The following is a 26,787-nucleotide window of genomic DNA, read 5'->3' on the forward strand; positions in this document are numbered from 1 at the left end:
ATGAGCGCCGCAACCCCAGAGTCGGACATGACTGGACCTAATGGTCAGGGGTCCCTTTACCTTTTTCAGTGCAGCCTCCCCGGGTGCCGGGAGTCAGCCAGCGACAAACCACTCTCTTTTATTCGCAAGATCTTTTCCAGCAAGGCTGCTCAGGCCTGCTTAGAGTCGGAAGGGACCCTGAGGGAACCCTCATTTCTTAATTTTTTAAAATAATTTTTAAAAACACATGACACAAATCCAGTGTTCGAAAAAACACACAAAACATTTTGACTCCCACCCGGCCCCTTTTGCGGTTTCATGCATTATATCTAACGCCGCATATTCTTCATTATTAATTAAGGTAAAGGTAAAAGGACCCCCGACCATGAGGTCCAGTCGTGGCCGACTCTGGGGTTGCGGCGCTCATCTCGCTTTACTGGCCGAGGGAGCCGGCCTACATGTGGGTCATGTGGCCAGCATGACTAAGCCGCTTCTGGCAAACCAGAGCAGCGCACGGAAACGCCGTTTACCTTCCTGCCAGAGCGCCACCCGCGTCCCCATTATTAATTAGTTTCCCCGTAAAGCACATTTTGACGGTTTGCTTTTAAGTTGACCCCGCTTAATGAACTTGTATGGGTGCGATGATTTTTCAAACCGCCCACAGATTCCCCCCCCCCCATCTCTGCCAAAGCGTCTTGGTCTCACTCCCGTTTCTGTCGACTTTTTTGGCAGAGATCCTGGCCGTGCTGCTGACCGACGTGCTGCTGCTGCTGCAGGAGAAAGACCAGAAGTACACATTTGCCTCTGTGGTACGTGGCCCAGCCCACCGCTTCCCCATATATATCGCCAGCTAAACCTCGCGATAACCCGATTATCTTACAGTGTTCGGAAGGAGGGAGGGAGGGAGGAGGCAGTTGGCAGCCCGGCAGATGAGCAGTGCCACTATGCGCAGTATCTGTGATTTTATTGGTGTTAGCCGCCCTGAGCCTGGGGAGGGCGGGGTATAATTTTTTTAATTATTATTATCATCTGCTGCTTCCTGGCAAGGCTGGGCGGGTGGCACACATGGCACAGCAAACGCGGAGCCCCAGGGTCGCCGGCCGCTGGCTCACCCCGACAATAGCCAGGTGCCATACAAAATCAAACCCACCAGAATGCCACAGTGATCCATGTGACGGTCACCTCCAGGCTTGACTACTGTAATGCGCTCTACCCTCGAAGCTGTCCCAGAAACTCCAGCGGGTGCAGAATGCTGCAGCGAGGCTCCTCACGGGGTCTCTGCCAGGGGAGCAGATTCACCCAGTGCTTTTCCAGCTGCACTGGCTCCCGGTGGAGTACAGGGTCAGATTTAAGGTGCTGCTTTTGACCTTTAAAGCCCTATAGGGCCTAGGACCCTCGTACCTACGGGACCGCCTCTCCCGGTCTGTCCCACGGAGAACCTCAAGGTCCATAAATAGCAACACCCTAGAGGTCCCGGGCCCTAAGGAGGTTAGATTGGCTTCAACCAGAGCCAGGGCCTTTTCAACTCTGGCTCTGGCCTGGCGGAACTCTCTGCCTCATGAGACCAGGGCCCTGCGGGATCTGATTTCTTTCCGCAGGGCCTGTAAGATAGAGTTGTTCCACCTGGCCTTTGGCTTGGAATCAATTTTAATTCCCTCCCCCTCTTTCTTTTTTCCTTTCTCCTTGTGTGTTGGTACTCCTATTTTGGGATTTCCCTAGCTTTTTTCTGGACCAGTCTGGATAGTTAGCCTTGGTGAAGACTTGACGTTTTTATCCCCAAAAAGGTTTTTGATTGAGTTTCCACTGAAATGAGGCTGCATTTTAATGTTTTATTTTAATCTTGTTTTTTAAGCTGCATTTCAATCAATTGTTTTTATATTTGGCGGTAGCTGCCCTGAGCCTTGGCTGGGGAGGGCAGGGTATAAATAAAATGTATTATTATATTACGTAAATCCCAATTGCTAAAGCACGTGAACGTAATAGGCTGTATGATAACGATTGCAAAGCTATTTACCGGAATCTGCTTCTCAAGATTTAGATGCAGCTTCTCATAGTGTCAAAATCAACAAGGTGACATAATATATTAAAGCGTAGCTCATTTGGTTGACCGTCAAGCCCAGTATGTACAAAATACAAATCCTATTTTGTCAGTGCCATTGTACGTTGATTTTTAATTTCTTAATCTTCTCTTGTGTTCTTCTGTCTGACGTATTCCTTAGAAGAGTGACATGAAATAATCTTCTAAGTGCCATACAAGGCACAGGAGTCTCCTGGGCTCCCTCTTCTAAGGACACTTCAGAAATAATAATAATAGTAGTATAGTAGTAGTAATAATAATAATAATTTTATTATTGCTACACCGCCCATCTGGCTGGGTTTCCCCAACCACTCTGGGCGACTTACAACAAACACAAAATTGTAAAACATTAGGCATTGAAAATTTGGAAAGAGGGATTTTCAGCAGGTGTGTAAAAGGGTGTTTTGAGGCTTGCAGAGGTTGCCTGCGAAAGATTCTTACAGGGTTTTTCCCAGAGGCCTTTGCTGCCCTGTGATGTCATGATGGTGACTGCACCTCTCGCCGGATGGGCAGGATATAAATAATAAAATTGTTGCGTCTGCAGGACGCAAAGCCGCCGGTGATCTCTCTGCAGAAGCTGATCGTCCGGGAAGTGGCCAACGAAGAGAAGGCCATGTTTCTGATCAGCGCTTCCCTCAAGGGGCCGGAGATGTACGAGATTCACACCGCCTCCAAGGAGGAGAGGAATTTCTGGATGGCACAGATCCGCCGGGCGGTGGAGAGGTGAGCGGGGGGGGGGGGAGCTCCCTGGCCCTGACTTATTATTTGTACCCCGCACATCTGACTGGGTTTCCCCAGCCACTCTGCACGACTCCCAACAGAGGACTAAAAACAGAATTCAGGGCTGCCCTCAGATGTCTTCTAAAAGCCAGGTGGTTGTTTATTTCCTTGACATCTGGTGGGAGGGTGCCACCACTGAGAAGGCCCTCTGCTTGGTTCCCTGTAGCCTCACTTCTTGCAATGAGGGTACCGCCAGAAGACCTTTGGGAGAGGGACCCCGGTGTCCGGGGCATAGCTGTCCACTTTCCCCTTTTCTTGTGAGGAATAAGGGAATTTCCCTTAAAAAAAGGAAAAGGTTGACAGCTATGGTCCAGGGTGGAGATGCTCCTTCAGGTTTATTGGGCCTTTGAGGCCGTTTAGGGCTTTCAAGGCCAGCCCCAACCCTTTGAATTGTGCTTGGAAACGTCCTGGGAGCCAATGCAGGTCTTAGGAAACAAAGCCGTCCTAAAGAGTTTTTTGGGGGCGCTTCTGTCTTGTCCGCTCAGCTGCCCTGACGAGGAGGAGGAGCTTCTCGGTGACCCTGAAGAGGAGCGGAGGCAGGCCGAGGCGAGGGCAGTGAAGCTGAAGGAATTCCAAGGTAGGGAGGCTTGGGCTAGCTGACCCTTTAGCAGGGGCCTGGCCTGATTCCTACGTCCGAGCTCTTCAGGGGCTGCAAGGGAGAATTTGCCAATCTGTCTCCCCGGGAAGGGGAGGCGGCCCCACACTCTCTGTTTTCCTGTTGTCCTTGGGCTGGCTGCCCCCACCCCTGGGTGCTGTGCTGCCCTGAACTCTGCCTCCCGCCTCTAGACCGCCTGAGCCAAAAGGACGAGCAGATCTTGCAGAGCCTAAGCGACAAGCAGCAGATCTACCTAGAGATGGCGGAGATGAACGGCTTCGAGGACCCGGCGCCCGGCTCCCGGCCCCGGCTCATCGGCAGGGCAGACTCCCCGGAGAGCCTTCAGGGGGAGGCGATCCTCAAGAAGGCGGTGGCGGAAGGTGGGTGCCGCGCTCGCGAGACTGCAACTCCCAGGTGCCTGGGGAGCGCCCGGCGGGCAAAGGCTCGGCCGGGCGCTGGCCTCCTCTCCTCTGCCTCCCCACCGAAACCTATTCTTGCGTTGGCAGTGGAAGGCCTACAGAGCCTGATCTTCACCCAGCTAGGGGGGTCCGCGGCCCCCGCCCGCTCCGAGGACACCACCGGCGGGTCAAGCCTGCTGAGGCGCGCGGAGACCTTTGGGGGGTATGACAGCGCCACGGCCAGCCTAGCCAAAAGTAAGTGGCCCTGTTAAAATGGGGGGGGGGGAGAGAAAGGCTTAATTGTCATGGGCTGGTTGGAGGCAGAGGGATGGTGGGAGGAACCAGCTAGGGAATCCCCAGGGGAACCCCCATGGGAGGGAGGCCCAGAGCCCAGGAAGTGGGGGTGGGAGGGAGAAGCCTGGGAGGAGGAGGTGTTGGAAGCGGAAGAGGCAACAGGGCTTCGTGAGCGGGGAGATTCTGTGGTAGAGAGAAGTCGAGAATCAGAGGCGGAGGCAGGAGTGGATGAGGGCCAAGAGGCAGAGATGAAGTCACAGAGGTCTCCCCGCTCCTGGAGACAAGCTCCCTTCTCCCCTCGTCTCCCAGAACTTTGTGGTTTAGTCGTTTAGTCGTGTCTGCCTCTTCGTGACCCCCTGGACCAGAGCACGCCAGGCCCTCCTGTCTTCCACTGCCTCCCGCAGTTTGGTCCAACTCATGCTGGTCGCTTCGAGAACACTGTCCCACCATCTTGTCCTCGGTCGTCCCCTTCTCCTTGCGCCCTCCATCTTTCCCAACATCAGGGTCTTTTCCAGGGAGTCTTCTCTTCTCATGGGGTGGCCAAAGTCTTGGAGCCTCAGCTTCAGGATCTGTCCTTCCAGTGAGGACTCAGGGCTGATTTCCTTCAGAATGGAGAGGTTGGATCTTCTTGCAGTCCATGGGACTCTCCAGAGTCTCCTCCAGCACCAGAATTCAAAAGCATCCATTCTTCAGCAATCAGCCTTCTTTATGGTCCAGCTCTTACTTCCATACATCACTCCTGGCTCCCAGAACTAGGAGAGGCATTTAAAGGGTGGAGAAGAGATTGTCTGCACATAGGCACAGTCGTGGATTGCTGGGGAAAGGCAAAAGAGGAGGGGACAGGCAGCTGTCATGGTGAGGCAGAGGAATGGTGGGGGGCGCTAGCTGGGGAACCCCCAAGGGAAGAAGGCTCAGAGCCTGGGGAATGGGGTGACAATGAGTGGTCCGAGGGAGAAGACCGGGCAGAGGAGTTGGGGGAAGCTGAAGAGGGAACAGGGCTTTGTGAGCGGGGAGATTCTGTGGCAGAGAGCAGTCCAGAATCGGAGGCAGGAGCTGAAGCAGGAGAGGAGGGAAGCCAAGAGGCAGATATGAAGTCACAGGGGTTTCCCCCTTCTGCGACAAGCTCCCTCTCTGCTGGTCTTCCAGAACCAAGAGAGGCATGAAAAGCGCGGGGGAGAGGTTGGCTGCCCGCAGACATAGTCTCCAATTACTTGGGGAAATCCCTGGAGAGAGGGAAGGGGACTTGGGCAGCTGAGGAGAGGCAAGGATTTCCAGACTTGGCCACTGATTTCGAGAGCTGCCAGAGATGAGTTGCTGTGCTCATCAGGCCTGGCGCTCCTGGGCAGATTGTGTTTTTGCCAACGGTGCGGCTACCGACCGACACGCTCCTTTCACAGCACCCTTGCCTCGCCATTCAAAGCGGGGCGCCCCCTCTCACCCCACCCCTGCCTTCTCTTCCCCAGTGGGCAGTTTCAAGAGGAAGGTCTACGGCGGGGAGCAGCGCCTGCGGGACCGCCGAGCCCCCCCTGCCAACCCGGAGGACCCCCCCACGGCCGGAGGAGAGGAAGGGCCGCGATTGGTAAGGGGGTGGGGGGGCAGGCACCCTTGGCAAGTCACAACTAGGGGGGACCAGAGGCCGGAAGAGGTCGGTGTTTGGGAACGAAGTGTAAAACAAGCTGGGTTTTTTTAAAAAATTAAAATGCCCCCTCTCCTTCTGCCTTTCTGCAGGGTGACACTGTAAGGCAGGAACGTCCCAGCGGCTCCCTGGAAACAGAGTCGGAGGTAAGCACACGGGCAGGATCCTGGGCGCTGCCCTCCTGCCCTTGGGGCTTCCTAGCCGCTTCCTAGCGCAAGGGCATGTGCAGAGTGGCTTGGGGTCTGGGTGAAGAGAGGGAAGCTCTGGCGGGCCTGAACCAACAAGGAGATTTTTCCCTTGAAAGACAGATCGCCCCAAACCCGTTTGAAGTCCATATTGTGATACCGGTTTCGTAATTTTTGACCTGGCAATATATCGCGGTGTTTGTGTGCTGTGCAAAAATCACAATGCGGGGAAAACCGGGAAGCCAGCCGTGTTTTCTCTCGATTCCTGCAGCCCTTGTTAACTCTGCTGGCTCAGCCTTGCAGGGGGCAGCGAATCGCGAGAGCAGTCGCCGACAAAAATCTCAATACAGGGAAAACTGTGCTTCCCCGTAGCTCCATCCTTGATTCAGACATCGTGATCTATCGGTACAGTGGTGCCTTGCTTCTCAAACTTAATCCGTTCCGGGAGTCCGTTTGACTCCCAAAACGGTTCAGAAACTGAGGCGCAGTTTCTGATTGCTGCAGGCGCCCGGAAACGATAGCTGACGGCCGCGCCGGACGTTCGGCTTCCAAAAAACGTTCACAAACCGGAATGCCCACTTCCGGGTTTGCGCCATTTGGGAGCCAAGCCGTTCCACTGTATATTGCAATCTTTAGCTGGTGATCTATTGCGATGTTAAAATTCAGGGCTTGCCCAGCACTTCTTGACAGCCTTTTGTTTCCTCCCTCAGCTCGTCCAAAGGATACAGACCCTCTCCCAGTTGCTTCTCAGCCTCCAGGTAAGGGGACCCCTACTTTTCCCTCTGCGCCCCCCAGATTTAGGGCAGCAGACGGGGTCACAGGGAGCACACTTAGCAGAGTGAAACAAGGCCCTGCAGCTAGAAACCCACGGAGAAGGATACCCCCTCCTGCCCCCTCTTGACTGTTTTCTGTGCATCAGACGCCTCCCTCTGTCTTCGCGGAGTCCCGAGGGACCCTCTCTCTTCTACTCCGTTCAACACCTCTTGCGATGGTTTGACCCCTTTCCATTTTAACAGCACAGATTCTACAAACACCATCCTTATCTCCTTGAAATCATTTCTCCTGCATGCTCCCCGTCTTACCTTAACGGCACACGTTAATTTACCATTAATAGCCATATCCCACACCTCTTTATACCATTCTCCCATTTTATATTCTGCTTGCCCCTTCCGCTTCCTAGCTATCGTAATTTGTGCCGCTGTCAATGAATTTGTGAGCCAGTCCTTCCTAGCCTGCGAACCCTCCGCCCCACCGTAAATCGATAATAACACTACCTCGGTCAGCTTTGACCCAGTGATTTCTGTCACAGTCGGACCTTCAGTTTTCGAACGTAATCCATTCCGGAAGACCATTCAGCTTCCAAAACATTTGAAAACTGAGTCGCAAAGGGCCGTCTGTGATTTCCATTGAGAAAATTGAAGGGGGAAAGAACCTCGGTGGAAGCCGTTTGACTTCTGAGGCACATTTGAAAATGGAAGCAATTCTGGGTTTTCGTGATTCGAAAACCGAAATGTTTGGCTTCCGAGAAGCTCGAAAACCGAGGTACCACTGTATCTCCTTAAACACACTTTGCCAGAAAATTTCTTTCTTTCTTTCTCACTCACCCCTTTCTCCCCCTGGCAGGCCATCATGGCCCAGCAAAACAGCTGAAATAATAATTATAATATTATTATTTATACCCTGCCCATCTGGCTGGGTTTCCCCAGCTTATCATCATCATCATCATCATCATTCCTTTTTCCTTCTGTGATGGAACTCCTACTTGGGGACTTCCCTGGCTTTTTTCTGGCCCACGTAGGACCAGTCTGGATAGTTAGCCTTGCTGAAGACTTGACGTTTTCATCCCCAAAAAAGTTTTTGAGTTTCTGCTGAAATGAGGCTGCATTTTAATGTTGTATTTTAATCTTGGTTTTTTAAGTTGTATTTCAATCAATTGTTTTATATCTGGTGTTAGCCGCCCTGAGCCCGGTCTTGGCTGGGGAGGGCGGGGTATAAATAAAATTTATTATTATTATCATCATCATCCAGTCAGTCCCTGACATCGAGGCCCCTGGCTTTCCTCTCCATCTCTTGCGCTCTGCTTTGGCGAGTCCCTCCCTTTCTTTCTTTCTTTCTTTCTTTCTTTCTTTCTTTCTTTCTCACTCACCCCTTTCTCCCCCCGGCAGGCCGTCCTGGCCCAGCAAGACAGCTGAAATAATAATTATAATATTATTATTTATATCCCTTTATATCAGGCTGGGTTTCCCTAGCTTCCAGTCCCTGACATAGAGGCCCCCGGCTTTCCTCTCCGTCTCTTGTGTTCTGCTTTGGCGAGTCCCTCTTCCTTCCTTCCTTCTCACTCACCCCTTTCTCCCCCCGGCAGGCCGTCCTGGCCCAGCAAGACAGCTACCTGGAGGTCCAGCGGAGTGCCCTGCTGGACCGGGAGCGCCAGTTCCGCCTGCAGTCGACGCGGGGCAACCTTCTGCTGGAGCAGGAGCGCCAGCGCAACTTTGAGAAGCAGCGGGAGGAGCTGGCCCACGTCCAGAAGCTGCAGGGCCAGCTGAAGGCGGAGCAGCGGCGCTGGGAGCGAGAGCGGGAGCGCCAGCGCAGGGAGGCGGAGGCGGCGGAGGCCCGGCTGCGCCTGCGGGAGGAGGAGGCCCGCCAGCTGAAAGAGCGGCTGGGCCAGGAGCGCCAGGAGCTGGAGCGCCAGCGAGAGGCCTACCAGCACGACCTGGAGCGCCTGCGCGAGGCCCAGCGGGCCGTCGAGAGGGAGAAGGAGCGGCTGGAGCAGCAGCGGAGGCTGAAGAAGCAGAGCACCAGCGCCTTCTCGCCTCCGGAGGCAGGGCAGGTGAGCGCAGGCTCCTGGGCGGGCAGGCGGGTGAGACTGCTGCCGACCATGGCAGGGGCACAAAGCACAGCAGACCGGATGGATGCGGAGGAATTGGGCAGGGGGGCATGAATAATAATACAGTGGTACCTTGGGTTAGTGGGACACGGGTGGCGCTGTGGGTTAAACCACAGAGCCTAGGACTTGCTGATCAGAAGGTCGGCGGTTCGAATCCCCGCAATGACGGGGTGAGCTCCCGTTGCTTGGTCCCTGCTCCTGCCAACCTAGCAGTTCGAAAGCATGACAAAGTGCAAGTAGATAAATAGGTACCGCTCCAGCAGGAAGGTAAACGCCATTTCCGTGCGCTGCTCTGGTTCGCCAGAAGCGGCTTATTCCTGCTGGCCCCATGACCCGGAAGCTGTACGCCGGCTCCCTTGGCCAGTAAAGCGAGATGAGCTCCGCAACCCCAGAGTCGGTCACGACTGGACCTAAGGGTCAGGGGTCCCTTTACCTTTTAGCTTGGGTTACAGACGCTTCAGGTTACAGATGCTTCAGGTTACAGACTCTGCTAACCCAGAAATAGTACCTTGGGTTAAGAACTTTGCTTCAGGATGAGAACAGAAATCGTGCTCCGGCGGTAGCAGGAGGCCCCATTAGCTAAAGTACCTCAGATTAAGAACAGTTTCAGGCTAAGAACGGACCTCCAGAACAAATTAAGTTCTTAACCCAAGGTACCACTGTAATAATATTATTATAATTTATTATTTAGACCCTGCTCATCTGGCTGGGTTTCCCCAGCCACTCTGGGCAGCTCCCAACAAAATATTAAAAACATGATAAAAACACCACACATTAAAAGCTTCCCTAAACAGGGCTGCCTTCAGATGTCTTTTAAAGATAAGATAGCTGCTTATTTCCTTGACATCTGATGGGAGGGCGTTCCACAGGGCAGGCGCCACCACCAAGAAGGCCCTCTGGCTGGTTCCCTGTAATCTCGCAGGGAGGGAACTGCCAAAAGGCCCTTGGGAGATGGACCCTGGTGTCCGGGGTGGAGACGCTCCTTCAGGTCTACTGGGCCATTTAGGCCTTTCAAGGTCAGCACCAACCCTTTGACTTGTGCTCAAAAACGTCCTGGGAGCCAGTGTAGGTCTTTCAAGACCAGTGTTATGTGGTCTCGGCGGCCGCTCCCAGTCCCCAGTCTAGCTGCTGCATTCTGGATTAGTTGCAGTTTCTGGGTCAGCTTAAAAAGTAACACAGGTCTGTGCAGATATTCTTGCTCCTAAGGAGTTGAATGGTGGGATGTATTGCTGGCCTCCGACCCCCGTGGGGACTGAACTTCCCAGAATCAGGAGAGGCATGAGAAGGCCAGAGGAGAGGTTGGCTGCGCGCCGTCTCCGATCGCTTGGGGAGAAAGCCCTGGAGAGGAGAGGGAGGCGGGGACCTTTAATATCGGCAAGCCGCTTTCTAGAAAGGGGGCGAGAAGTGAAATACAGTGGTACCTCGGGTTACATACGCTTCAGGTTACATACTTCGCTAACCCAGAAATAGTGCTTCAGGTTAAGAACTTTGCTTCAGGTTGACAACTGAAATCGTGCTTCGGCGGCAGCAGGAGGCCCCATTAGCTAAAGTGGTGCTTCAGGTTAAGAACAGTTTCAGGTTAAGTACGGACCCCCAGAACGAATTAAGTACTTAACCCGAGGTACCACTGTACAGTCAAGTCATACCTTGGTTGCCGAACATCTTGGAACTCGTGCGTTTTGGCTCCCGAATGATCGAAAACCGGAAGTGAGTGTTCTGGTTTTCAAACAATTTTTGGGAGCCAGAAATCCGGTGCAGCTTCTGATTGGCTGTACGATGCTCCTGCAGCCAATCGGTAGCCGTGTCTTGGTTTTTGAACAGTTTCGGAAGTCAAACAGACTCCCGGAACGCAATCTGTTTGAGAACCAAGATACGACTGTAACTCTCAGATTGCCCCCTTAAAAATCAAATTGCCCCCCATTGGGAACCACAGGCTTAGCCTATCCTACCTCACAGGGTGGTTGTGTGGATGAAATGGAAATCGCCTCCAGAACGAATTAAGCACTTAACCCGAGGGACCACCGTCTGGGAGGATCCAGCCTCATCCTTTTCGTTGTTTCCGCAGGGTCCCTTGAGCCACTCTGCCAGCTTCAACGGAGAAGGCCTGGAGGGCAAGCCGGGCGGGCGAGGGAGCGTCGTCTCCGCAACGGACTACCTGGAGAGGGCGGAGCTGGCCCGCCGAGACAGCGCCGCCTCGCCCGCCCTGGAGGGGGTCCGCCCGGTGCTGCCCCTCAAGACCGAGGTGCCCCTCCACCTCCTGAGCGCCACCAACCAGATCCAGAAGCCGGCAGCCGTCCAGCAGCAGATCCCCACCAAGCTGGCCGCCTTCACCAAGGGCAGCAAGGAGAAGGCGGGCAAGGGCTCCGCCAAGGCCTCCCACCGGACGGAGAGCTCGGGTGAGTGGCGCGGGGGCCGCAGGAGGGGGCGGAGGTTGCCGCCCCAGGATGAACTTGCATCATTGTAAGCACACAGGGTGAATGAAGATGCAAAATGAGGGTTATAATACAGTGGTGCCTTGGTTCTCAAACTTAACCGGTTCCAAAAACAAAGCGTTCCAAAACCAAGGCGCGCTGCTTTCCCATAGGAAGTCATGCAAATTGGATTAATCTGTTCCAGACTTTTAAAATCAACCCCTAAAATAAGAATTTAACATCATTTTTACTATCTAATGAGACTACTGATCCATAAAATGAAAGCAATAAACAATGTACAGTGGTACCTCAGGTTACAGATGCTTCAGGTCACAGACTCCGCTAACCCAGAAATAGTACCTCAGGTTAAGAACTTTGCTTCAGGATGAGAACAGAAATTGCGCGGCGGCAGCGGGAGGCCCCATTAGCTAAAGTGGTGCTTCAGGTTAAGAACAGTTTCAGGTTAAGAACGGACCTCCGGAACGAAGTAAGTTCTTAACCCGAGGTACCACTGTACTGCAGTCACACAATCAATCAATCAGTAGCTGAACTAAGTTCACACAATCACAAAAACAAAACAAAAAGAGCTGCAAAAACAAATGAAATAGCAAAAACAGACAGACCTCAGCGTAACACTCAAAACGGAGCACATTCGGCTTGCAAAAAAAGTTCGCAAACTGGAACACTTACTTCCAGGTTTTCAGCGTTTGAGAACCAAGGTCCCACTGTATGGTTTTTGCTGCATGGGTCTCATAGAAACGCCCTTTTTATAGAACCTAATTGGAACCCCACAAAACCTGCCGACGTTCTGCAGTCCCAGAATGCAGGCGTTTCCCCTGGCGTCTGTTAACGGGGTCAGCGTTGGCAGGACTCCGGGGGTCCTCTCTTGCCCCTGCCCCCTGCAATCCAGGAACCCAAGGAAGCTCCAAGGACCCGCCATAATTTTCTCTGAGGATCTCCTTTCTGTGAGTCATTTTGGATTCACAGCTGTCCATGGAGGCGCAGGTTAATTCTGTGTCCAGGGCAGCTGTCTGCCAGCTCCATCTGGTACGCAGGCTGAGACACTACCTGCCTGCGGACTGTCTGGCCAGAGTGGTGCATGCTCTGGTTATCTCCCGCTTGGACTACTGCAATGCGCTCTGTGTGGGGCTACCTTTGAAGGTAACCCGGAAACTACAACTAATCCAGAATGCGGCAGCTAGACTGGGGACTGGGAGTGGCCGCTGAGACCACATAACACCGGTCTTGAAAGACCTACATTGGCTCCCAGTACGTTTCCAAGCACAATTCAAAGTGTTGGTGCTGACCTTGAAAGCCCTAAATGGCCCAGTATACCTGAAGGAGCGTCTCCACCCCCATCGTTCAGCCCGGACACTGAGATCCAGCGCCGAGGGCCTTCTGGCGGTTCCCTCATTGTGAGAAGTGAGGCTACAGGGAACCAGGCAGAGGGCCTTCTCGGTGGTGGCGCCCACCCTGTGGAGCACCCTCCCACCAGATGTGAAGGAAATAAGTAGCTATCCTATCTTCAAAAGACATCTGAAGGCAGCTCTGTTTAGGGAACTTTTTTACATTTAACGCTGTATTGTTTTTAATACTTGATTGGGAGCCGCCCAGAGTGGCTGGGGAAACTCAGCCAGATGGGCGGGGTATAAATAATAAATTATTATTATTATTATTATTATTATTATTATTATTATTTCTCCTTCCAGCGTCGGTCGACCTGAGGCAGCTCCTTCCCCGGTCGGCCGGCAAGGACGAGCCTCCCTCCCGCAGCCGCAACTCCATGAGCCCCGTCTTTCCCCACAGCCAGAACGTGGCCTTCCTGCCAGGTAAGTCGGGCAGTGGGCGAGAGAGGGGGCCCCGTCCAGCCCGCCATGCGCCCCGTGGCCCATTCTCCCTCTTCTCCCCGCAGAGCCGCCTGCTGAGGGCGCCCACCCGGACCCCCTGCCCCCTGCCCCCAACCTCTTCAAGCCCAACAGCGTCCACGCCCTCCCGCCAACCCCGGATGATCTGGCCAAGGAGGACGTCATTTTCTTCTGACGCGCGCCAGCCGCCCAGCCTCCGAGGGACCGGGCCCCTTTCGCTTGCCAGGACAGAGGCCAGAAAACAGCGAGGACGCTGCATTTTTGGGGGGAGAAGGCATCTTTCTCCGGACAGTCGTTGGGCTGCGCACGGATGCCCCGATTTCACCCGCCTCGCTCTCTCTCCGGGACAGTGGCACCGCTATCGTTTTTTAAGCACTTTCCACAGCGGGGCGAGAGAGAGCCGAATTTGCCAACAGAGGTGCCAGCTCAAAGTGGTGGACCCCGCTTCCTCCGAAGACAGGCCTCGGCGGGCACAGAGAAACTTTGCGGCGATGCCCCTTTGTCTTGGGCAAAGGGGTGCCTTCCTTAATCTGCCGGGAGCCACGCAGGGGCGTCCGGCTTTGTGGCAAACGACTCTTGTGTTTCCCCCCAAATCTGGCTTCTCGCAGGCCGGCGTGTTCTGCGTCCGACCCAACGCTCCCCTCGCCGCCAAATGCTCATCCGCTTCCTTTGCAGGAATCCCCCCCCCCATAGATTTTTTTATTTGCCCCAGCACTCTCTTCCCCTGTTTCCTGCAAATGCTCACCTCCTATAAAAGGTTGCTTTTCTTAACATTTTGGGGGGGAGTTTTGGATTGCAGCCTCGCAGCGATGCGAGATGGGCTCTTTGTTCCTCCCCAGATACCTGCGTTCTCTCAAAAGTTGCGGCTTCTGCACTCGGTCCTCGGGGGGCATTGGAAGGGCGAGCCCCCCTGTCGCAAGAGGCTCCCGACCGCTTTCCATTGAGGTGGGGCCATTTCTTGTAATAACTGCGTATTTCCTCTGCGTTTCTTGAAAGGGAAGCCCTCTCTCTGCAGCAAATCGCTGACCTGTCCATGCTCTGCTTGCCTATTAGATTTCTCCCTCGGGGGAGCTCCCTTCGGGGACGGGACCAGTGGCAATTTAAAGCCCCCCCCCCCCCCGCTGCCTTTCACGGGGGGGGGCAGGCACAGTCCACATGCAGCCAAGGACAGGCGACTCGCCAACTGGGGTCAGGGGGAGAAAGTTCCCCAAAAGGCAAACATTTCCCTCTGTCGCCGCTGCCCCCCCAGGGGGAAAAATTGCTCTGTGTTTTGAATATTTATTTGTTTACTATGTGTACGCCCCCTTGAGACCCCCTTGAGTGCGAGAGGTGGCCCGTGCATAAATAAATGAATAAATATAGATATATATTGCCTTTTGCCTGGTTGCTACGACTTGAGCAGGAAGGAATCGCAGCCAAGGAATTCCCCCCCCCCTCAGGGAAGAGGCTGCAGACCCTCTGGAACTCCCCACTGGCTGAAGGGGGGACCCCCAAACCCCTAATCCTGTCCCGGTTCTAGGGATTAAGAGTGCAGGAACAAGAGAACTTAAGGGTACAGGGGCGGTCTTTTGGGGAGACGGAATCATGACCGAAGGACCTCTTTGCTGCGTCCGGAGTCGGAGCCCGTGCCTGGCTTGCAAAGCCAGCCCCCCAACCCGTGCAGGATCCGTGGGTCAAGGGGGGAGGGGTTCACGGGGGTCGCAAGCAATAAAGGAGGCTACCTGCTGACCCCGGTTTGCAGGATACTTCCTCTCTGCGTTTTATTAGCTTGCCCGTGACCGGTTTACACAGTGTGCATCGGACGGGCTTTCGATCGGTGCCTGCGAGGGGCTCTTTTTGCCCCATGGCCATGGGGGGGCAGGCTCTGGGTTTCCGAGGGCAGAAAGCGCTGCGAAGGAATCTGGCTCCCCGTTTCGTGGCACTGGCAGGAATTTTGAGGGGGTTGCCTGGTCTCACACAGCTTCCTCTCACGCGGCTCCCCCCACGTAGGTCTGGTAGACTCCGATGAGGGACGACGTCGTCCCCAGCAGCCCCACGAGCCACGGGGGGAACCTCCCTGCCCACAGCACCCCCGGGGGGAGCCAGTGGACGGCGTTGCAGAGGTCCGCCAGGTTGCCAGCGACGGTCAGGGCTTCGGCCCGGGCTCGCACCCTCATCGTCCGAAGGGAGTCCTTGCTGCGGGGAGACGGAGGGAAGGAGGATCAGTTGGAAAGGGTCCCCCAAAGCCCATCCAGACCAGCCCCTCCAAAGCATGGAAGTGTGGAGCTGGACTTAAGGGGCTTAAGGTTAGCCTGGACTGAGCAGAAGACAGTGTGTGGTTTTTTGGGGGGGTATCCCATAACCGGGATGCAGGTGGTGCTGTGGGTTAAACCACAGAGCCTAGGGCTTGTCGATCAGAAGGTCGGCGGTTCGAATCCCCATGACGGGGTGAGCTCCCATTGCTCAGTCCCTGCTCCTGCCAACCTAGCAGTTCGAAAGCACGTCCAAGTGCAAGTAGATAAATAGGTACCACTCCGGCGGGAAGGTAAACGGCGTTTCCGTGCGCTGCTCTGGTTCGCCAGAAGCGGCTTAGTCCTGCTGGCCACATGACCTGGAAGCTGTACGCCGGCTCCCTCGGCCAATAAAGCGAGATGAGCGCCGCAACCCCAGAGTCGGTCATGACTGGACCTAATGGTCAGGGGTCCCTTTACCTTTACCTATCCCATAACCAGGACGGAGGGAGGGAGGGGGGCCTCTGACCTGCCGCAGGAATAGGGGGCCAGTTCTGAAATATTTGCCGTGAGAAACAGCTCCTACCTGGCCTGCTTCGGCCGCCGCCTTCTCAGCTGGCACAAAATCCTCAGGGATCTGGAATTGAGAGGGTCGAAAATGAGCCTTTTACAAAAGGGACCCAAGGGTCATCTAGCCCAACCCCCTCGAACCCACAGCTTGCAAGCCTCCACCAGCCAGTTGGAGGCAAGGAGCTGTTGCGCCCGGGGTCCCTTCTCCCCCCCCCTCCGGCGTTCCTTACCGTGCGATTCCCAGCAGCAAGGAGGTCGCCCAGAGCAGGGTGCTGAGCACCCACCATTTCCCAGAGTCGCCCCGGATGACCTTGGCGTCCGCTGCCCACGCCAGGTGTTCGCAGGGGTAGTAGAGCTGGTCAGCCACGTTGCTGGCCACCGAGAGCCAGCGGACGGCGGGGTCCTCCTCCTGGGAAAGGGGGAGAAGGTTGGGTCCTTCGCGAGGAAGACCAGGGTCCACCTCGGTCAGCGCTGCCCACACGGGCCGGCAGCAGACTTTGGACGTCTTCCCTGGAGATACCATGACGCAAGGCGCTAGTCCCCATTGTGGGCACCTGCCTGTCTCGGGGAAACAACGGAGCGCGCTTCTGGGGGGGAAGCCAAAGCGAATTGACCTCCGCGGGGCCCAAGCCTGGTCTGGGGGTCCTGGGCTGCCCAGACAACAAGACCCCCTCGCTGACAGGGGGCCAAAGGAAACTAGAGATCCCTGCATCGTAGGGGGTTGGGCTAGATGACCGCGGGGGTCCCAACTCTATTTTTCTTTTCTTGGCTGCAAGGGTTGCCAGAAGGTGCCACCCAACTGCCTTGGGGACTCCGCTCTGGATTTGGGTACGGTTCCCCCTGAGCCTATTCCCTTCTCCCCGATGGCGTCCCTTCCCAGGCGGATCAGCCCCACCGGCCCCCCACTTCCCTCTCTGGCCTGGGCAAAACCAGCCTTCTTGACCATTGGCCCCTTCTTGGTCCGCTTCAGACCCTGTCTTTGCCTGCAGGTGAAGCCCCTAACTCCCTTTGGGTTCAAGACCCCTTGGCTCCCCTCGCCCAGTTCAGCCAGCCAGACAAAGCCATTCCCAGGATCGGGGCCGCTGTCGCAGCTTCGAGCCCAAGCGGGAGATAACCAGAGCATGCACCGCTCTGGCCAGACAGTCTGCGGGCAGGGAGGGTCTCATCCTGCGTCCCAGATGGAGCTGCCCTGGACACAGAACTGACCTGCGCCTCCATGGACAGCCGTGAGTCCAAAATGACTCCCAGGCTGCGCACCTGGTCCTTCGGGGGCACAGTCGCCCCATTCAGGACCAGGGAGTCCCCCACACCTGCCCACCCCCAAAAACAGTCCTTCTGTCTTGTCAGGATTCAACCTGTCCCCTCGTGCGACTCCCAGCAGTTCAGAGGCATTTGGTGCCTCTGAGCGCGGGCAGAGCGCCCTGCCGCCCCTGTGAGTCTTCGCCACTTCCAGGAATTGCTGCGATTCCCTTTGGTGGCATCGCCTAGATGGGGTTCCTCGCCCTTGGGTGCCGGCCACCCCTTGCCGCTCTTCCTGGGTGGGGGCGAAGGTTCACCCTCCAGCTACCCCCCTCGCGCCACGGGCGGTCAAAGGGCGCCGGGCACCCCATGCCTTCTGCAGCTGCAAACACCTTGTTTGTGTGACGCATACGTCGGTCCCGTGCTCCTCCTGTGTTTGCGCAACCAAAAAAAGAGGAGTGTTTGCTCTGAAATCACATGGGGAAAGTCACTTTGCTCCTTCTAGGAAGCAGGGAGAACCGGCATGGGCAGGATCTCTGCGGGGCCAGAGGGCGGGTGTGTTTTTGCTGTCCGAAAATATCCCTCTGATAGGCGATGGGTGGAGCAGTGCGGCTGGGGAAACCCAGTCAGGTGGGCAGGGGTACAAATAATAAAAATCTATTATTATTATGATTAACAGGCCAGCTGTTCGTGTTCGAATAGAAGTTATTAACACGGATAGAAGTTATTGCCGCTGTCGTATATGGGATTATCATCTTGATTGGAATGTAATGGAAACCAATAAGATTTTAGGAATGCAGGTATAAAGAAAACCATCCATTCTAGCATGCAGGGGGGGCCACCTAAATTGTTTAATTTGGTACAGTAATCCATTCCGGGAGACCGTTTGACAACCGAAAGCCTCAATACAATAGGGAAGCTGCGTGGCACATTCAGCTTCTGAAAATGGTTCAGAAACCAGAGCGGTCGCTTCCGGGTTTCCGGCCTTCAGGAGGCAAAACGTTCCAAAACGTTGACTGCATTTGTAAGATTGGTATTGACAGCTGCATTGCATTTTGGCATTGTTATAACGAGGCTATCACTGGGTTGTAATTGAAAATTATTAATAATATATATATATAAACAGGCCAGCTGTGCCACAGCTTCGACTCTCCCCAGTATACTGCCTCCGACAGGGGAGGGACAGCATCGCTTTTGTAGTTCGACAGCCTTCCCCAGCCATTCCTCCGACCCCCTTTTAACGCTGAGAGCCCTGCAGCGGCAGCTGAATCGGGCCAGCTGGGAGGGACCCCAAGGGTCATCCATCCCAACCCCTGGCAATGCGGGAATCTGTTTTTTGACCCCTGAGTTGTGCTTCCTCCCCACAAAAACGAAGCCAGTTCCTGGAGTTTCCGAGCACAGCCCTTGTGCCAAGTCGGGACCCCCAGAGGTCATCCATCCCAACCCGCTGCCGGGGAGGAAAACCACGGCTAGCTCAGTGTCGCCCACACTGGCTGGCAGCTCTCCTGGGTTTCAGGCTGGGCATCCTTCCTCAAATTCAGGCCCGCCAACACCTCCCTGCCCCAGGGTGACCCACCTTCGGCCCCAGGCCGTACTGGCAGCTGTAGGCGAGCATGGAGAGGTCATCGAAGAGACGGAGGACCGTCCGGCAGTGGCTGAGCTGAGCTGATATCGCCAGGAGGCTCTGGCCGAGCGGGGACTCCGTGGGGTGGCTCCTGGCGGCCAAGGCCCCCCCTGCCAGCTGGCAGCCATAACCGAGGGTGCGGACCTGGCGGAAGGGAGGGAGACGAGATCGCGGTTACCTCTGCGCTTTGGAACACGGATACGCTGCTTCCATTGTCGCCGGGGGGTTGTTATTCAAAAAGCATCACGATTGGGAATAAAAGACGGGTTTAAACGATCCTAGAGTCGGAAGGGGACCCCTAGGGGTCATCCAGTCTGACCCCCTGCAATGCAGGAATCTCGGCAAAAGCATCTAGGACAAGCTCTGGTTCGAAACCTCCAAGGAAAAGGTCAAAACCCATCTGGGATTCAGCTGTCCGTTAATGGGCGCTACGCTTATGGAAAAGTAAGCGAGACAATATTGTTTTGCTCACTGCGATTCCTGCATTGGGGTGGTTTTTTTTGGAGTAGGTGACTTTTAGGTCCCCGCCTACGACGGACGGACGAACCCAGCTGCTTCTTTAAAAAATAGAATAAAATTTATTTTTTATTAGATTTCCAAAACGCCACGGATTTAAACTCAAATCAAGTATTCACATAACGTCTTCCTAAACTGACTTCTCCAAACCCTTTCCCCCTCCCATCTATTACAAAATCACCTCCATAGCAATTATTTTATCGTTTTTCTTCCAGAAACCAGCTTCGATCCGGACCCCCATTCTGCACTTTGTAAGGAATCGACCTTTTCCTTTGTGACCCGTTGGAACTCCCTGCCAATGGATGGTGCCAGGCAAGGCGCTTTTGCTCCTGCCAAAAAACCTTTCCGTCTGGATGAGCCTGGTCCAGACTTTTCAAATGCTGGCATCGCTGAACTAGGGGGCCGAAAGGGACCCGGGGGTCATCCAGCCCAACCCCTGCAGGGCACAAACTTTGCATAGGTTCATCTCATTTCCACCGCCCAATTCCAAACAAAATAAACCCAAATTTGCGGGGAAACCCTGGTCCGAATAAATCTACCGATCCAGGCAGCTTGCAGAGATCCCTTTGTGGCCCCACACTTTCCTGGAAGGTTCACTTATGTTTAGCCAACATCTTTTGCAAATCTGGAGGAGGAAGGCATGGGAGCGCCAGAAATTTGGGTTTCCCCTTCCTCCATCCAGTTTGCTTCGGTTTTAAATAGAACAAAATGTGTCGCTTGCGTTTCTTTTTTTAAGGCCGCTGCGAGATAAGAAAGGAACAATGGCATTTATTTATTAACAACGATCGCATTCATTTATTTTTAGCAGGCGAGGCACAAGGTCAAAATTTAAAGTCGGACGAGGAAACGGTGTGTTTTTTTTAATGCCTCTGCCCGCTTTCGGAAATTACAACAATTTCAGGTTTTCTCTATGCTCCGTTAGGAAGCAGGGGGGAACGGCTGCCAGTCAGAGCACTCAACACTGGCGGCCGGATCGGCGGTACGACTCGACACAAGTTAAATCTGAACCATGAGGCCTGGGATCTTGATTAATTTCTAAGAACAGGAGCATCGCTTTTCTCATTAGGTGATTCTGAAAATCTAGTCTGCTTTCCAGGCCACGTCCACTAACCACTAGGCCACGCCCCTGCCTTTATTAAGTCACGCCCTGTCTCTTAACTGTCTCATCCTTTATCAAGCCCTGCCCACTACCCCTTAAGCCCCGCCTGTATCAGGCTCCTCCCACCTCTGTTAAGCCCCGCCCAACTGCTCTTAACAGGGAGCCCAGCCTGCTTTCCAGGCCACGCCCACTACCATTAAGCCCCCCCCATACCAGACTCCTCCCACTCCAATTAAGCCCCGCCTCACTGCTTTTAAGAGACAGCCCAGCTTGCTTTCCAGGCCACGCCCCTACCATTAAGCCACGCCCATACCAGACTCCTCCCACCTCCATTTAGCCCAGCCCCGCTGCTCTTGACAGACAGGCTGCCTGCTTTCCAGGCCACGCCCCTACCATTAAGCCACGCCCATACCAGACTCCTCCCCCTCCATTTAGCCCAGCCCCGCTGCTCTTGACAGACAGGCTGCCTGCTTTCCAGGCCACGCCCCTACCATTAAGCCACCCCCATACCAGACTCCTCCCACCTCCATTTAGCCCAGCCCCACTGCTCTTGACAGACAGGCAGCCTGCTTTCCAGGCCACGCCCCTACCATTAAGCCACGCCCATACCAGACTCCTCCCACCTCCATTTAGCCCAGCCCCACTGCTCTTGACAGACAGGCAGCCTGCTTTCCAGGCCACGCCCCTACCATTAAGCCACGCCCATACCAGACTCCTCCCACCTCCATTTAGCCCAGCCCCGCTGCTCTTGACAGACAGGCAGCCTGCTTTCCAGGCCACGCCCACTAGCATTAAGCCACGCCCATACCAGACTCCTCCCACCTCCATTTAGCCCAGCCCCGCTGCTCTTGACAGACAGGCAGCCTGCTTTCCAGGCCACGCCCACTAGCATTAAGCCACGCCCATACCAGACTCCTCCCACCTCCATTTAGCCCAGCCCCGCTGCTCTTGACAGACAGTCCAGCCTGCTGTCCAGGCCACGCCCACTGCCCTGAAGCCCCGCCCCGCCCCTCTTGACAGACAGGCTCGGCCCTTCCCTCCTCACCGCGCGGTCTCTGCCCCGGTGCGTCTCCAGCAGCGCCACCAGCGCGCCCAGCAGGCCCTCCGCTCCCGCCGCCATGGCAACGCTTCCGGGTTGGCCCGCCCCTGAAGCCGTCCAATCACGCGCCGCCCTGGAGGAGGCGGGGAACTACAAGCCCCAGCAGGCCTTGCGCGGCAGTGGACGGGCCGCCGGAGGGGCCAAAAGAGGACGCGAGCGGAGGGAAAGCTCTAGGGCGCTCAAGAGGGCGAAAAAGGGAAAAGAAAAGTTGATTGGAAGGAGGAAAAATAGATATAAGGCGGGGAAAGAGCGGGCTGCTTGAGCCGAGATGGCTGCCTTGCGGCGGGTTGGGATGGATGACCTCCGGGGGCCCCCTCCAGCTCTGCCATTCTGTGGTTCTTTGCTGCAACTGCTGGCCAGAAACGAAAACAAGAGAAGTCCCCTCGTATTGTGAAGCCGTTTATCGCCTTTTGTGCAAACATCAGCCTGGCATAAGAATTATCTATTAAATTAGTTTCATTTATCCAGTGCTTTTTTTTCTTTAAAAAATCTTAAGGTGTACACTCTCATTTTGACTCGAGAAAATCACCATTTTGCAGTTCAGATCCGGAAAAAGAAAGACAGTAAATGGACAAAGATTCACAAAATGTTTAGGGGTATGCGTAACTCTGCATACCACACCCCCAGAAAAAAGCACAGCATTTATCTATAAAATCTGTGCAGGACTTTATATGTTGTTGGCTGTTTTCCACAGGAATTGGCCTAAGCGCCATTATCTTGGCTTCAGTCGGGGGCGTCTCATCCCAGATCTTCAAAATGATGTTATATGTGGAAAGAATTTAAAAAGAAGAAGAAAAATATATGGAAAATCAAAAAGATGGAAGAGCCACGAAGATTATAGGGACCAAAGGCCACCTGCTTGCTCTGGACTAAGCAGCCAACTGGTTTTATTGACAGCTTTGCAAGGGGTTGGGCTGGATGACCACTGGGGTGCCCTTTTTGTTCTGTGGTTCCAGGTCCGGTCCTTTTGCTCTTTTGGCTAATGTCGCAGCGAGACGAATGGCGCAAGCTTCCGGGGATCAGAGTCCATTCCTTCCGGCGTTGTCCTCACTTGACAGGCGCCACGAGGACACAGAGATTGAAAAGTTGGCAGGAACCCCTTTCCATGCATGGACAGAAAGAGAAAAAGCAAACAGAGAGCCACAAAAACCGAGAACGGAGCTCCAAAACAGCCAGAGGAATTGGAGAGATCGCGGGATGAGGCAAAAACGAGGCTTTTTTTATATATAATATTTTTAATTTTTAGCACACAAAATTTTTTAAGACATACCACACAAATTATTCTACATATGTCCTTGTTTGGACTTCCTTCCACATCTCTGATAGCCTTCCGTCTTGATTATTTCTCCGGCAATTCTTAACTTAATATTGCCTTTACCTTTTCTAACAAATCGTTTCTTCCTTTCCATTTTTACAATCTTTCTTAAATTACTCCTCACAGAACTTCTTGTAGTCCTACAAACGTGATCTGATCATCACAAATACTTTTCAGATACTCAGTAAATTTACTCCAGTCTTTGGCAAACCTCTGGTCCCGCTGGTCTCGGATCCTTCCTGTTAACTTATCTAATTCTGCGTAGTCCATCAATTTCATCCTCCATTCTTCTAATGTTGGTAGTTCTTCTTGCTTCCATTTTTGGGCCAATAATATTCTTGCTGCTGTTACTGCATATAAAAACAACTTACAATCTTTCCTGTTTATATCATTTCCAACAGTACCTTCCAGTTTTTTAATAAAAGTGTATTTCAGCATTTTTTTCAACTCATTATATATCATCTCCCAGAAGCATTTCACCTTTTTACATTCCCACCACAGATGATAAAATGATCCTTCTTTTTCTTTACATTTCCAACATTGATTACTGACTTTATACATTTTTGCTAACTTAACGGGTGTGATGTACCATCTATACATCATCTTCATTCACAGAATGAGGCGATAACAAGGCTTTCAAGTTCAGCCTCAACGAAGCAGAGATAAAATGGAGCAGAGGCTGGACACGGCTTCCCTTTTCTTTGGCGCGGATCCCGCTCCGCACTTGCAAGTTTTAAACGGCCACTCCGTTTCTTGAAATCCCTGCGTTGCAGGGGGTTGGTCTGGATGACCCTCGGGCGCCCCTTCCGGCCCTTCCCATTCCAGGCTGCCAGTGTCTTTCTGTTTGAAAGCTAAAGGCTGCGGGTTCTCGTTGCGACAATTTTTTCTTTTAATAATTTTTATTGAATGGTTTTATGTTACAAAAAACAATACAGCCATACTACCACTAAATATAATTAAGAAATAAAAATTACATACATCGATATTTAGTTTGTTATTTGTTATTTACCGTCTTATTTCCTCCCAAACATTGCATACAACGCACATATGTGCAGACACCAACACACCCACACAAAATGATAATAATGAAAGTAAATATTCCCCCCCCCCTTTTATCTTCCAAAAACTTTTCTTCCACTTTGACTTCCTGTCAAGTCCCTTTGCATATGTTTTATCTTGCATTTGAATGTACACAAAACAATAAACCTTTCTATATAATTTTTCTAATACATTCTGAAAACATAATAAATCCTTAATTGTTCCCCACCTCCTTTTAGTTCCTTTATCACTCGAATGCTAGCACGGAGTCAAAACTATTATTGCATTTTTGAACATATCTTCTACAACCATCCAATTTTTCCGCAAATTTTTGGTTTGAGTTTCCTCTGAGTTTACTAGTCAGTTGAGCCGTCTCCACCAATTCCTGTAATCACGAGGGTCCAAAAATAACAGATTGGCAAATTAAATTACAGGAATTCGTTGCAACGATTTGAACGCTATGGGGACGCTTTTACGGCTGTGCAGCTCCCAGCGCCCTGAACGATACTACAATTCCCAGTATTGTCGTCCCCCCCCCCCCCAAAAAATTCTGGGAACCCTAGTCTATCCATCGCGGAGCCACCTTTCCCAGGAAACTTGCTATAACATGAAATAATAAGAGGTGTGAGTATATGATGCAAGCTACTAATAAATATAAATATAAACAGCTGCCACGTGCCCGTAAGGGATGCCCTCCTGGCAATGGGTTTCCCTCCCCGTGCCACAGCCGCACGGGCTCGTAAAACGCTCGGGACGTGCGAGGATCCGGGCCGGCTTGGCATGCGCCCATAAAACCCATCTCCTTGGGCAGCCCCAAATAATCCTGTAAACAGGCCTTTGGGGCTTGGCCCAGTTCCCAGGGAAGGGCAGCTGCTGGGCTTGCAGAAGGCGCCAGTCTCTGGGCAGTGCAGGTGTTTCCCCGAAATGTATTTTATCTAATTGACTTTTTATTTCTGTTCTTCGCATATTGTATTGTTGTTGGCCGATGAATAAAGGTTCGTTCATTCATTCATTCCCAGCAGAGGGGAGATTTGAATCCGGGTCCTGTACTGACGCTCTAACCACTAGGCCGCCGCTGCCTTCTCCGTGGGACGAATTTTGACCCTTATCGGTGGCATGGAGGTTTTCTCGCGTGCCAGGGGAGCAGAGCTGGGGGGGCGCCTGGGACGCCTGCTTCCGGCAACACCGGCAGTTGCCAAACGTCATAGAATCGGAAAAGAGTCGATTTGGGACCCCGCGGTCATCTAGCCCAACCCCTTGCAGCGCAGGAACCTCTGCTTTCCTTTGGCCCATATCAGCGAGGTGGAGGGGGGGTCTTGTCATCTGGGCAGCCCAGGACCCCCTGGCACCCTGCCCAGGCTTGCACCCCGGGGAGCTCGCTTCGGTTTGGCCTCACCCTCGGAGGTGCACTCCATTGAATTGCCCCTTCCTTTCCTCCTTTGCCTTTTCCCACAGCACCCTGGGGAGCCCCTTTTGGGTCTCAGCCAGGGCCAGATCAGGTTAGATGCGGCCCTCAGCTCCTGAAGGTAACGGGGCCCTTTCTGTGTCCAGTTGTCCTTTGTCCACAACAAATGGTCGCTGTTTTTTGGGTTGTTCCAAAACATTACCCAAAATAATAAGAATAATTACATTTTCACACTGCTCTGTATGCAGAGTTAGCTTCATCGCAGTTCCTAGGGAGCAAATTTCCCCAGCCCATTCAGGTATAGTAGGAGATGCTGTATTTATGCACAAATTTCAGGAGTTATGCGGAATTTTTTTTAGCTCCTATGATCTTAGCGGCAGTTAGACGGTCAAAAGCTATTTGTGGATCATTCCCCGGGAAATGCAAATAAAAGGGGTTTCTTTGTTTGATGGAGGAGGCAGGATCAAGGGAGGCCAGAACAGGTCCAGCAAGTTTGGGGAGCAGTTTGGTCCGGCCGGCTCCTTTGGGGCTGGGCATTTATGGGATCTTGCTGGCGCCAGACCAGACCAGTCGCCGCATGGAGACTAGAAGTCATTCCCTGGCCTGGCCAGTTTGAAGGCTTTGGCTGCGGGTGCAAAGAGCGCGTTTCCTTGCCTCCCTCCCAAGACACTCATTTGCTGAGCCAGTGCCGGATTCACGTAGAAGCTCAACAGGCTATAGATTAGGGCCCCACTCTCTTGGGGGCCCCAAAAAATTAAAGGGGAAAAAAATACTGGATGTACAATTCCAAAATATAAGAGAAAAAATGAATAAAATACAACCTACATCCAGCAACCGTGTTTTGTGTTGTGTAGGTTCCTCGGGTGTAAGTCATGGGCCCCGCCTGCTCCCTAAATATCACTGCTTTGCTCCTTTCTATATGTAGGGTATATAAAGGTAAAGGGACCCCTGACCGTTAGGTCCAGTCGGGGCCGACTCTGGGGTTGCGGCGCTCATCTCGCTTTACTGGCCGAGGGAGCCGGCGTACAGCTTCCGGGTCATGTGGCCAGCAGGACTAAGCCGCTTCTGGCGAACCAGAGCAGTGCACGGAAACGCCGTTTACCTTCCCGCCGGAGCGGTACCTATTTATCTACTTGCACTTTGACGTGCTTTCGAACTGCTAGGTGGGCAGGAGCAGGGACCGAGCAACGGGAGCTCACCCCGTCGTCGCAGGGATTCAACCGCCGACCTTCTGATCAGCAAGTCCTAGGCTCTGTGGTTTAATCCACAGCGCCACCCGTGTCCCTATATAGGGTATATACAGCATCTTAAAAAGCAGAGACATCACCTTGCCGACAAAGGTCTGTATAGTCAAAGCCATGGTTTTCCCAGTAGTGATGTATGGAAGTGAGAGCTGGACCACAAAGAAGGCTGATCGCCGAAGAATGGATGCTTTTGAATTCTGGTGCTGGAGGAGACTCTGGAGAGTCCCATGGACTGCAAGAAGATCAGACCTCTCCATTCTGAAGGAAATCAGCCCTGAGTGCTCACTGGAAGACAGATCCTGAAGCTGAGGCTCCAAGACTTTG

At 53.4% G+C, this 26,787-nt stretch overlaps 2 protein-coding genes across 4 annotated transcripts in view; one reads left to right on the plus strand and one right to left on the minus strand.

Annotated features, from left to right (window-relative positions):
* Nucleotides 1–14,476, plus strand: part of ARHGEF18 (Rho/Rac guanine nucleotide exchange factor 18) — a 54,233-nt gene extending 39,757 nt beyond the window's left edge. For both annotated transcript variants that reach the window (XM_080988728.1, XM_080988727.1), the window contains exons 20-31: nucleotides 712–788; nucleotides 2,601–2,779; nucleotides 3,322–3,413; nucleotides 3,623–3,811; nucleotides 3,938–4,084; nucleotides 5,587–5,702; nucleotides 5,852–5,905; nucleotides 6,655–6,702; nucleotides 8,307–8,771; nucleotides 10,894–11,224; nucleotides 12,949–13,068; nucleotides 13,152–14,476. In XM_080988728.1, coding sequence (XP_080844854.1) covers nucleotides 712–788; nucleotides 2,601–2,779; nucleotides 3,322–3,413; nucleotides 3,623–3,811; nucleotides 3,938–4,084; nucleotides 5,587–5,702; nucleotides 5,852–5,905; nucleotides 6,655–6,702; nucleotides 8,307–8,771; nucleotides 10,894–11,224; nucleotides 12,949–13,068; nucleotides 13,152–13,279 — 1,946 coding nt within the window. In that variant the 3' untranslated portion in view covers nucleotides 13,280–14,476. The remainder of the gene's footprint in view (nucleotides 1–711; nucleotides 789–2,600; nucleotides 2,780–3,321; nucleotides 3,414–3,622; nucleotides 3,812–3,937; nucleotides 4,085–5,586; nucleotides 5,703–5,851; nucleotides 5,906–6,654; nucleotides 6,703–8,306; nucleotides 8,772–10,893; nucleotides 11,225–12,948; nucleotides 13,069–13,151) is intronic.
* A 357-nt stretch (nucleotides 14,477–14,833) lies between these two features.
* PEX11G (peroxisomal biogenesis factor 11 gamma) lies at nucleotides 14,834–21,524 on the minus strand. 2 transcript variants are annotated; one of them, XM_080989242.1, is made up of 5 exons: nucleotides 21,408–21,524; nucleotides 18,700–18,891; nucleotides 16,115–16,293; nucleotides 15,901–15,951; nucleotides 14,834–15,279 (listed from the first exon to the last, which is right to left on the minus strand). In XM_080989242.1, exons 1-5 carry the CDS (start codon nucleotides 21,480–21,482, stop codon nucleotides 15,072–15,074), a joined length of 705 nt encoding a protein of 234 aa, XP_080845368.1. In that variant the 5' UTR covers nucleotides 21,483–21,524; the 3' UTR covers nucleotides 14,834–15,071. The 2 variants fall into 2 exon arrangements, with proteins under 2 accessions (XP_080845368.1, XP_080845369.1); XM_080989243.1 differs by lacking the exon at nucleotides 21,408–21,524 and adding an exon at nucleotides 19,445–19,577.
* Nucleotides 21,525–26,787: the final 5,263 nt, after the last annotated feature.

This window comes from Podarcis pityusensis (genome assembly GCF_964106645.2).
Source record: "Podarcis pityusensis genome assembly, chromosome: 18".
In the NCBI taxonomy this organism is placed as follows: Eukaryota; Metazoa; Chordata; class Lepidosauria; order Squamata; family Lacertidae; genus Podarcis; species Podarcis pityusensis.